The sequence below is a fragment of the Saccoglossus kowalevskii genome, chromosome 18, assembly GCF_978046115.1.
Source record: "Saccoglossus kowalevskii chromosome 18, keSacKowa6.1, whole genome shotgun sequence".
Taxonomy (NCBI): domain Eukaryota; kingdom Metazoa; phylum Hemichordata; class Enteropneusta; family Harrimaniidae; genus Saccoglossus; species Saccoglossus kowalevskii.
In genome coordinates this window covers 13,382,948-13,395,508 of record NC_140658.1, presented here as the reverse complement: position 1 = coordinate 13,395,508, position 12,561 = coordinate 13,382,948, and the positions used below count along the sequence as shown (strand labels likewise).

Below are 12,561 nucleotides of genomic sequence, written 5' to 3'. Positions count from 1 at the left end.
AGATGGCCAAGTTCGATGTTGGTGCATTTTACTTTGCATAATTAATGAGAGATGGCTACTGATTGGTTTTCACTTGTGGGCGTGATAACTTGAGTAATTTTTACCCGAACGGTTTCAAAAATATGTATGTTATGAACAAACATGCCAAGATGGCCAAGTTCGATGTTGGTGCATTTTGTTTGCATAATTAATGAGAGATGGCTACTGATTGGTTTTCACTTGTGGGCATGATAACTTGAGTAATTTTTACATGAGCTGTTACAAATTTATATATGGTATAAACAAACATGCAAAGATGGCCAAGTTCGATGTTGGTGTACTTTGCTTGCATAATTGATGAGGGATGGCTACTGATTGGTTTTCGCTTGTGGGCAAGATAATTCAAGTAATTTTTTCACGATCAGTTACAAATTTATATATGTTATAAACAAACATGCAAAGTTCGATGTTGGTGTATTTTGCTTTCATAATTAATGAGAAATGGCTACTAATTGGTATTCGCTTGTGGGCGCTATAACTCAAGTAATTTTTACACAATCGGTTACAAATTTATATATGGTATAAACAAACATACAACGATGGCCAAGTTCGATGTTGGTGCATTTTGCTTGCATAATTAATGGCAGATGGCTACTGATTTGTTTTCGCTTGTGGGCGTGATAACTCAAGTAATTTTCACACGATCAGTTACAAATTTATATATGTTATAAACAAAGGTGTAGGGATAACCAAGTTCAATATTACTTTACATGCATAATTAATGAGATATGTAGTAATTATTTTTTCAGTTAAAACGTAATTGTTGTGAACTTTTATGTTTTTATGTATTATGTATACATTTTCATCCTATAGTAAGTTCATTATAGAAAAATGCCTATGTTTTTACTATAGTTAATATTTGACCTTTGTGTGAAGTCACTGTATGGTAATTAGATCTGTTCAAAGTTCATTTTCAAGCGCATTTGTCAGTTTATACTCTGAGCAGTAATCTTATCAAATAGCTGCATTGGGTTATCTTTGTACGACTATGTGTCATTTCTTTTCCATTGTGTGACTTGAGTATGTTTTTCCATCTTATATATTCAGGGCCATACTATAGTTAACATTTGATCTTTGTGAGAAGTCATTTTATGGTAATTAGATCTGGTCAAGGTTTATATTCAAGCTCAGTTGTCAATAATTGCTTGAGCTTGGTACAGTCATCAGTACAAACACATTCTTTTAGTTATCTTAGTTTGTTAAACCACGGTCGTGAGGGACTGTGGTTAAACATTATAAGATAGTATTCCACTGTAAGCAGTTGTACTCGGTACTAGTCCTCATTGTTCAGTGAGTTACAAACTAAGTGCAATAAGTTTTGTAAAGTTGCTATTGTACATGTACAATAAGTTATATCCTAAAGTTCACATGTAATAATTACACTATATTATATTATAATTATGCTATAAAGCATATTCAGTATTCTTCAGTGCAATAAATTTTGTAAAGTTATTACTGTACAATCAGTTATATCCTATTGAGTCACATAAGATAATTATACTATAAGTTGCTGTAAAGCATATTCAGTATTCTTCAGTGCAATAAATTGTGTAAAGTTATTACTGTACAATCTGTTATATCCTATTAAGTTACATAAGATAATTATACTATAAGTTGGCATATATAGTAGTTGTTAACTGGGCACTATTTGCTCATATCCAGACTATTGAGTTAACTTTCCACAATTATATAAGTGTCAATTCCAATATTATCATTATTTAGAATGCCTTGAAAAAAAAAATCGTAAATGCATGCAGGAAATAAGAGCATGCGGGTCACAGCCTCAACAGTACAGTAAACAACAAAACCTTGAAGTAAATAGTGAAATATTTCCTCAGTCAGGTAATCATGTACAATTAGATGTTATTACCCATACAGTTTATAATTTTTTGGGGCCAATTAATGAACAAACTTGACAAACTAACAAATCAAAGTGAAATATCTTTAAATGTAATGCAATTACTAAATCAGTTTCACCTGTATCAAAAGAATATTTTGAGTACTTATTGGATAGATGTTATAAATGGACTCCCTGGTGCTGGTTTACAAAACCTTGGACTTACATGTTATCAAAATGTTATTATACAAGTATTAATACATACTCCAGCATTTGCAAGCTACATTCTTACCTAATCAAAAACCCATCAATGCAGAAAAAATAAAACACCATCTTGTTTGTTATATGAATGGGAATCATTTATAATCCAGATGTATTTGGGTAACAGTTTTAATAGTGCAGCATGGTTACATGAATACATTTAAAGTGCAGAATTATTTAATCCTCTTGTGGAAAATGACGCCCTTGAGTTTCTTGGGATTATATTTGATATATTAGAACAATATGACATAAACAGTAATAATATTCCAGTACATACTTTACAAAGTATATTTATGGTTATCTATAATAACACATATAAATCAAAGCACTGTGCATATCAGAATGTTAGACTTGAACCATCTACTGTTTACAACTTCCACATATTCTAGTAATAATGAACCAGTTTCTATTTCAAATTGCCGTAATGATTATTTTAATGAAGAAACAATACATAAATATTCGTGTAGTCATTGCAACGAAGTTCATGACATTGTAAAAAATGTGACCAATCAAGTATTACCACCATACCTTGTTATACAGTTCCAAATTTGGGGAATAAAATAGAGACACATAGACAACTAAACAAAATCAATGGAAGCAGAACATAACAATATCATAACCCTTCCCTAAAATGTATAGATTAGAGTGATATTTGGTAGTAAGAAATGAAAATTATGTTATAAAATTTCACTATTTCAAGAATTTAGCCAATTCTTGGTCTCAACTTAACCAGTTGTATCAACTATTCCCTTGCGGGCAAGGTTTCAATAGTTTTGCTATGTTTTTTATTAGTTTGTAACAGCTGATCAGTGGTCCCTATTTTTAGCTATCGATTGATGAACTAAAAATGCCACACTATCTATTCAGTATTGTTTTTAAAACTCTTCTTACTGTTAAAAAAAATAAGGCCCCATCCCTTTAAAATGACTCCTCTCATCATTATAGTGCAAGTGATACTTCCAACAATGAGGGGAGGGTAGGCAAGGGTTATTTTCATTCAACGTAATTGCACAATTTGTTTGTTCGTACAACGTAAATTGAAAAAATAAATTCCGTAATTCTGTAATCACAGGCTAGACGTACAACGTAATCAATCAAATATTTTTTTCGTACACTGTAAAAATGTGTCATTTTTGTCTCGGTACGTACAAGAATTTACATCCAAATAAAAAAGTCGTAAAGAATAATCCAGGGAAATTACATTTTCGAAACTGTAAAACGACTAGACGACACAATTCATTGCAAAATTCAATTTTCACTGTAAACTGTAAAAACGTCTTTTTTTCCTTGTAAATTGTAAAAAGCCCTTTTTATTTCCCGTAAAACTGTACCATCTACCCCTTGCCCCCCCCCCCCTCAACAATGGATGTAGGTTACGTTCAGATGTGTACTGAGATTCTGGGGCTAATCTGCACTGCTCAGAAGGTTCTAAATGATTAGCTAGTTTGAATTTCTAATTTGCATAACAATAGGCGTTTTCTAGTACTAGTACTATTAATCAAAAAATGTTGGCTTCACATTCATGTCTAATAGTACCAAGCTCCAACAAGAATGGTGGATGATCTGAAGTGAATCGGGAATTCTACGTCATTGGTTCAATTACTAATTTGTATATTAATTTTTATATAAAAACTCAGGCAGTTCCAGGCATCAATAAATATGTGGGCCTCGGTTGTCTCACGGTTTTTCAGTTGTTTTCGGTTGTCTCACGGTTTTTCAGTTGTTTTCGGTTGTCTCACGGTTTTCCAGTTGTTTTCGGTTGTCTCACGGTTTTCCAGTTGTTTTCGGTTGTCTCACGGTTTTTCAGTTGCTTTTGGTTGTCTCAGGGTTTTTCAGTTGTTTTCGGTTGTCTCACGGTTTTTCAGTTGTTTTCGGTTGTCTCAGGGTTTTTCAGTTGTTTTCGGTTGTCTCACGGTTTTCCAGTTGTTTTCGGTTGTCTCACGGTTTTTCAGTTGTTTTCGGTTGTCTCACGGTTTTTCAGTTGTTTTCGGTTGTCTCAGGGTTTTTCAGTTGTTTTCGGTTGTCTCGGGGTTTTCCAGTTGTTTTCGGTTGTCTCAGGGTTTTCCAGTTGTTTTCGGTTGTCTCAGGGTTTTTCAGTTGTTTTCGGTTGTCTCAGGGTTTTTCAGTTGTTTTCGGTTGTCTCACGGTTTTCCAGTTGTTTTCGGTTGTCTCACGGATTTCAGTTGTTTTCGGTTGTCTCACGTTTTTTCAGTTGTTTTCCGTTGTCTCAGGGTTTTCCAGTTGTTTTCGGTTGTCTCAGGGTTTTCCAGTTGTTTTCGGTTGTCTCGCGGTTTTTCAGTTGTTTTCGGTTGTCTCAGGGTTTTTCGGTTGTCTCAGGGTTTTTCAGTTGTTTTCGGTTGTCTCACGGTTTTTCAGTTGTTTTCGGTTGTCTCACGGTTTTTTAGTTGTTTTCGGTTGTCTCAGGGATTTCCAGTTGTTTTCGGTTGTCTCACGGTTTTTCAGTTGTTTTCGGTTGTCTCAGGGTTTTCCAGTTGTTTTCGGTTGTCTCACGGTTTTTCAGTTGTTTTCGGTTGTCTCGGGGTTTTCCAGTTGTTTTCGGTTGTCTCAGGGTTTTCCAGTTGTTTTCGGTTGTCTCAGGGTTTTCCAGTTGTTTTCGGTTGTCTCAGGGTTTTCCAGTTGTTTTCGGTTGTCTCACGGTTTTTCAGTTGTTTTCGGTTGTCTCACGGTTTTTCAGTTGTTTTCGGTTGTCTCACGGTTTTTCAGTTGTTTTCGGTTGTCTCAGGGTTTTCCAGTTGTTTTCAGTTGTCTCACGGTTTTTCAGTTGTTTTCGGTTGTCTCGGGGTTTTCCAGTTGTTTCCGGTTGTCTCAGGGTATTCCAGTTGTTTTCGGTTGTCTCACGGTTTTTCAGTTGTTTTCGGTTGTCTCACGGTTTTTCAGTTGTTTTTGGTTGTCTCACGGTTTTCATTTATAGGTTTTTAGTTGTTAATACGTATTCTCCGATAAAAATGGATAATAACTTCTAATAAATAACTTAGACAATAATATTAGAGACTATTTTTAAAACACAGAAAAATGAAGTGAGGTTATTAACTGAAGTCAAGCAAGGTCCCAGTATATGAAACCCAATGTAATGTCATGGATTTGTTTTCGCGTATCTGTTAACCGACTTAATTAGCTGATTATTAGCGAATTGCTGTGTTATGTCTGTCATCGTTTAGGCCTATTTAAAGTTTTGGACGGAACTTGGCTCAGTGATTTGGAACTAATTACGAGATAATCGTCGCCATTCTGACAGTTTATATTCATAGTTATTAATGTAGTGAACGATTAATCAAAAGATATGACGTATTCAGTACTTAGTGCGATTTGCTTTATGATTGAAGGTTACGCCCTAGAGTCTTTTACTGTTTTGTAATTGGTTAGAGCTTTGAAAATGAATAAAGAGAGTTTGAGTTGGTCTTGGAGAGTACTCCACGACAGACGCAGTCGAGTCCAGTCCAGGGGCGAGCCTTGAGGCAGTCCAGTCTTGGGCTAGTCTTGGGTCAGCCTTGCGAGAGTCTTGGGGACTTTTCCCCAGGGCGCCGTGTCTTATAGAGTGCTCGATTGACCGACTAAGACGAGAGTTGAACCGTATTTCGTTGTGTGTGTCTTATTTGACTGTAAAGTATAAGTGACTTTCCCGATCCCGTACCTCAAGGGGACGAGATAGAGAGACGAGACGAGATTCCCCCCTGGCAAGTGTGGAGACCCCGAGGAAAAGAATTTCCCCCTGATAGTAATATGAATGTTATAAAATCACACAGAGCATACAATCACAGAGCATAAGAGACCACAGTAAATTTTCATTATTCGCGTCACAACATTCCTAAGACAAGAATTATCGAAGAATCACTGTTGGGGAGTAAATGTAGTGTGTAGCAGTTAACTCCCCGGGGTAGGATTCGGGAAGACTATACCGGAACAGAACCAGACAGATCAGTTGTATACAAAAAACACAGTGGTGGTTTATTGCCAGATAGACTGATATAGTAAGTAGTAACAACAGATGAACACTGGTGAAATACACAAATTCTGAGTATATATACTCTCTGAACGAGCGTGATAGAAAACACAACTCTATAAAGTAGTAATCGTAACGCAAATATAAATTGGCGGGAATGTGTACGATAGGTCAATAACATCTCGCCTGTGATAGGCTAAAATTAAAACAATCTGATTGGCTGAGAGATTTATCTCAGAATCCGAGACGTAACGTTACATGACTGCTTCTCTAAATTCTCCGCGCCTCAAAAATAAAAACATATGAAAATGTATGTCTACTACATTATCAATGAAATCATGTACCTCGAACAATAATAACGATATTGGATAAAAGATTCAAGTAAATAAAGTGTCCACGGAAGGCATTTCAGCCGACTGTCCATATTTATTTGGTTGAATATTACGAATAAAAACATAATAATGAAAATGAAATTGAAATTTCGAAAGTCACATTAAATCAGCAATTCTTATTCGGGCTGCCACGGCAGAATCCCTGGTTGGTCGCTTAGGAATAGTCTCACCAGTCATCTGGGTGGTGGTGACATCTTTGTCAGCGGTTAGTCCAATATTTTGTATTGTCTCTGCAGGTAATCTAACATCTGATTGATTATTACTAGTATTTTCCCGTGCTGGAGTAGTGATAATTCCAACATCGTGGGCAGATAGTTCATTGACCCCACCTCTCGTGCGTGGGTTAATTAGATCAGTTTCATTTGGCTCAATCGCAGAATGCAATACATTTGCATCAAAGGCAGGACAACTCGGCCAATCGCTTGTTGTTGGTAGCCATTTTGGGCCTTTCCACCACAAATCAGAATTTTCCAGGTTTTCGTAGGTAATCCCTCTGGTTAGTAAGTCAGCGGGATTTTCTTCGGTGGGACAATATTTCCTAGTAGACTGAAATTCACAAATTTCATCCACACGATTTTTCACGAAGATCGGCAGTTTCTTGTCACTATTTAACCAGTGAAGCGTGATTTGGCTGTCTGACCACAAATAGAAATTAGTAATGTTATACGTGTCAGATAGCGCATCTTTGACATATTTACTGAGACGTGTAGCAATTAATGTTGCCATAAGTTCCAATCTTGGTAGCGTAGTTTCGGTCATTGGCGCGATTCTGGTTTTCGCCATCACAAAGGAAGTTTGTTGTGCACATCTTAGGTAGATCACCGCACCATATGCTTTGGGACTGGCGTCGGCGAAAGCGTGTAATTCGAACTCGGCATCAGGATTGACTTCAGGGAAATATTGACGTTTCACCTGAATATTTCTTGCATCGTTTAGATCCTCAGCAATATGCATCCACATCGAACATAGGTCCGAGTTAAGAGGTTCGTCCCAGCCTAGTTCGAGTTTCCATAACAACTGTATGAATAACCGGGCTTTAACGTGGACTGGAGTTAGGTAACCAATCGGGTCGTATAACGCGGAAGTGAAACTGACAACGTCGCGTTTCGTAATTAGATCAGTTAATAGCGGTACATTATTAACTTTGGGGTAGGTCAACTTATCCGATTTTGTCGACCATCGCATTCCCAAAACAGACACAGTTTCGGCGGGCTCATTGAGGTTGTCGCGTTTGGAAAGTTCGTTCAATTGTTCACAATTAGAAGACCACGCCCTGAGTTTAAATCCGCTCGTCGTCATTAGCTTGTTGGCTTCTTTATAGTATTTTATGGCATTTTCCGTAGTATCAACACCATCGATCACATTATCAACATAAATATTGTTCTTTAATGTTTTGGCTGTAGAAAGTGTGTTGTTGGCGTCTAAATGCGTTTTTATAACCGCATTTAAGATAAACGGCGAACAAACAGCGCCAAACAATACTGTTTTAAATTGTAATGTTATGAATTTACCTTCTGGGTCAGACGCGTCTAACAGCCACAGAAATTTCGTGAATTTCCTCTCGTCTTCTTCCAATCTAACATTCAGAAAGGCCTTTTCAATGTCACTCGTTAATGCAATGTTATTTGAGCGAAATCGTAGTAGAATGGCTGGTAGGTCATTTATCAACGATGGGCCGGTTTGTAGACAGTCATTCAAGCTCGGAAAGCTAGCACCCTGACTACAACTGCAGTCATACACAATTCTAATGGGTGTAGTTGCCGAGTCCTTCTTTATCGCTCTATGCGGTAAATAGTGTCCGATTCTTGTATCGTCTTCGTTAACTTCTTCGATGAAATCACGACGTCGTTGTTCGGCGATGATGTCATCATACTTTTTGATTACATCGGGTGTTAGTCGGCGAATCATGTTACGTGTACGGTTCACAGTAACACTATAGTTCGTCGGCAGTGGTGGGTGATCCTCTTTCCATGGTAGTCGTGCGACGTATTTTCCTTGGTCGACCCTCAGATGCGTGTCTTTATACGATTCGTAGCTCATACGTTTGTCAGTTTCCGGACTTTCTTTAATTCCAATTAGTTCCAAGTCCCACACATTTTGGACTTTTGCGTCGTCGCCTCGGCGAGTATATTGAATATCCACGTTATCAACCATTTCGCGGCCATTTTCCGTTACAATAGTATTCTTGGTAACATAATTGTCCGGAGTAGAAATCACGTGAAGCATACGTACATTAGAATCCACTGTATTAGTAGTTCCAGAGGGCCCGGAGAGCAAATATCCAAATTTGGAGGATACGGCGGTTGGACCGACCATACCAGAAATTACTTGAGATCCAACGTAATTCCAATATTGATCAGCCCCTATTAATATATCAATAGGAAGTTTCTCATCATCAGAAACTGGATGAGCGAAATGTAATCCCTTCAAATGGCTCATGTTATGAATTTCCTGGGAAATGTGATTAGTCAAGTCCGAAGATATTTCAGGTATAATCATTGCGTCGATCGTCGAGGTATTTCCATTCAATTCATGTGCGGTTAACTCAGTGAATGCCATGGCGCGTACATTGGACGTTTTGTCGCCAAATGTTGATAGTTTGATGTGCTCGCGGCGTGTCGTTTTCGCGGACAACTCTCGGGCAAATTTCTCTGTTGTGAATGTCATATTTGCCCCTTCATCGAAAAGAACAACAGCGCGTATAGGATTTCCGTTCCCGGCTGATATCGGCACAAGCGCGGTTTTCAACAGCACGGGTCCGATGGCGGTTTTCTTATTTAGCAAAGGGTTAGCTTTGGTCAGGGTCACGGTGATTTCAGAAGTAGTAGTTGACGATGTAGATGACCGTTCAGGCTTGTTCGCGTCGTAGTGTAGAGCGGTATGATGGCGTTTCTTGCAGACGCGACACGAGTATTTCGATTTGCACTCAGAAACTCTGTGCTTACCGAAACAATTGAAGCAAAGTCGATCTTTCTTAACAATGTCCAGTCTCTTACGTGTATCAGTAATTATCGTACAGTTCGATGCGAAGTGCGTACCCTTGCAAAAGGGACAAGTTTGCGGTCTCTTTTTCGTTGACTGTGCTGTTGTGTGAAACGCAGCGGTTAATTCCGGCTGCAATGTATCATTCATGGTGAATAAACCGTCTATTGGCTTACCGGCTTGCAGTGTGTCTATTTCACGTAGAATTGCTTTGCGTAGGTCAGGTAAGGTCCAGGCTGAACTACCATGATCTCTGGCAATCTGTTTGCGTATGCTTGGAGGTAGTTTCTCTCTTATCATAGGAACTAAAAGTTCGCCATAGGTAAGCTCATCCTTCCCCAACGATTGTAGTCCTCGGACGTGACTCTCGAGTGAGTCATAGAAGTGTCTCAAACTGTTCGCGTCATCCACGGGTTTACTTAGATTCCATAACGCAGTCATATGGGCGTCAATAATTTGATGCTTTTGTCCGTATCTTTCCTCTAGTAGCTCGATTGCGTGTGAGTAGTTAGCATCCGTCAGCGTCAAACCGCCGACAGTTCTTGCAGCTTCATCTTTCAACATACTTCGTAAATAAACAAACTTTTGAATGTTATCTAAGGTAGTGTCAGAGTGAATGGATGACTTGAAGATATCAAAGAAACTTGCCCATTCTAAAACATTACCGGAAAAGGTTTGTAATTCGATCTTTGGTAGCGCGACTGTTTTCCGCGTTGGATGTGGTTGAGTGTTACTGCTGTTTGTTGTCTCAGGCGTCGTCTTCAGTCTGTTCTTTCTCACAAACATGGCGATATTGTGATTGCGTTCATATATATCAGCTTGATAGTCACCAGACGTTTCGTTTTCCGCATCAAAGTCTTCGTCTGAGGTGAGATCCAAAATGTTAACTTCTAGGTCGGCAAGTAGATGGAACTTACTTGTAAGTTGATCATTAAGCCCTTCCAGCGTGTCGAGCGTGGCCTGTTTATCGGCGCTGTCTTCTTCGTACTTGGCCGTGAGTGCATCGGCTTTGTTGAATAGTCTGGTCATCTGTGAGCGTTGACCTCGACGCGATCTTTTTAGTTTCTGTAACGCTGCAGCTTGTTGATCACCATTGGCGTTTTCTCCTTGCCCGGCGGGTTGTTCTGACTCCGGCATCTTGCTTGTAGATCCTGGTCTCGGCACCAAAATGTTGGGGAGTAAATGTAGTGTGTAGCAGTTAACTCCCCGGGGTAGGATTCGGGAAGACTATACCGGAACAGAACCAGACAGATCAGTTGTATACAAAAAACACAGTGGTGGTTTATTGCCAGATAGACTGATATAGTAAGTAGTAACAACAGATGAACACTGGTGAAATACACAAATTCTGAGTATATATACTCTCTGAACGAGCGTGATAGAAAACACAACTCTATAAAGTAGTAATCGTAACGCAAATATAAATTGGCGGGAATGTGTACGATAGGTCAATAACATCTCGCCTGTGATAGGCTAAAATTAAAACAATCTGATTGGCTGAGAGATTTATCTCAGAATCCGAGGCGTAACGTTACATGACTGCTTCTCTAAAATCACTAAGAATTTATGAATGTGAGGAGTTAGTGTAGTACTAGTAATTATCAAAATTAGATTTCCCGATTATCCGATAATGAATCTAATGCCAATGTCACGCATTCATGATAATAAATATGCTAATATTTGCCAATTCAAGGCCCTTCAATAGTATTTTGATAAGATCGTGGAGCTTTTGAGAAAATTACATATCCTGGCCTTGATAGAGCGTAATAATTCTACCCACATATACCAGAAACCAATGTATTATTTATCTGCATTATAAACAATACATTGACTATTAAACAGACTGACAATTATTGTATTTTCAACCACACATATTTATTCATTACCAAGCGACAGTTGCGCATCGGTATCAAAATAACATGAAGAATTATGGGCTGATGACAGAGGAAACTTACGTGTGGGGAAATGTTTGAAATTAGACCCATTGGTAATTGTATGGGACCCACAAGAACATTCCTTACAAGTTGCCATGGATTAGGATTAGAATTAAATTAAAAGGCGCCAAAATTAGGACAGTGTGTGTGTCAACACATCGTATACTTGGCACAAATGCATACAATCTTGATATCTCTGACTATGCCCACATTTCCTTTAATCATAAGGCATTTCAATCTCTCCTCAATGTATACACAATGAAAGAGGTACATTACTACAAGGAAAATACTGGATGATGTATACAACCATCACTTATATGTAGCTGTTATGGTTAAAATAAGTGCATGGACCATTATCTAATCAGGTCATTAATCTGGCATGGACGTATTTGTATCAACTTTGTTTATCTGACACACAAAAATGAAAGCAGTCAAGACAAAAGAAACGTCGGATAAAACTCCTTGGGGCCAAGCACTTGCGTTCATGATTGGCTGAAAGTTGGGTGCAGTTGTTGTTATGCAAAACGAGGCATAAGTGTCAAACTTAGTGTCTAAACGTTGGCATTCCACATTTCTAAAGTTCATATTATTGGCAATATAATTTACAATCAGGTCAGTGGTGGTTTCCGGACCCAGTCTGGAAATAAACACACTCATCCGTTTCTGCACTACATACATTTGACCACCTTTGCGAGTTCCGATAACGACATTACGTGCGCTGGGATCTGGACGATTGCAAGTGCGAACCCGAGTGTCATCCCGTGGTTTGCGTCTAATTTTATAAGTCGGATCGGGTTGTTTGGTATTAGTGGGTTCGTTTAGCCTGTTAGTGACAGCATCAGTATAACTGCGATGTTTCTGACGGTGATGACGTCTGCCTTGCATCATAAAGCCCGAGTTATCTGGCGGATTAGTGTTGATCACAGTCTTTGTCACACATTCCTCCCCATTTAGACTAACTTGATCATTAGCATTACGTAACTCATTACTTCGAATACACGGCGTTAATGGCGGTTGAATGTCATTAAGGAGACGAGCTTGTTAGATAAACACAATTTATTCTTTATATCACGAATGTCCCGATGCAACTCTATATTCAATTTGGAGATCGCCATTACAGTGTTTTTTAGTACATCAATATTTCGTTTGGACTGA

At 38.4% G+C, this 12,561-nt stretch overlaps 1 protein-coding gene across 1 annotated transcript; it reads right to left on the bottom strand.

The window, feature by feature from the left end:
- Nucleotides 1–6,586: 6,586 nt before the first annotated feature.
- On the bottom strand, nt 6,587–10,609 carry LOC102808861 (uncharacterized). The gene has a single exon (XM_006825638.2). The coding sequence runs from the start codon at nt 10,607–10,609 to the stop codon at nt 6,587–6,589; it is 4,023 nt and encodes a 1,340-aa protein (XP_006825701.2).
- Nucleotides 10,610–12,561: the final 1,952 nt, after the last annotated feature.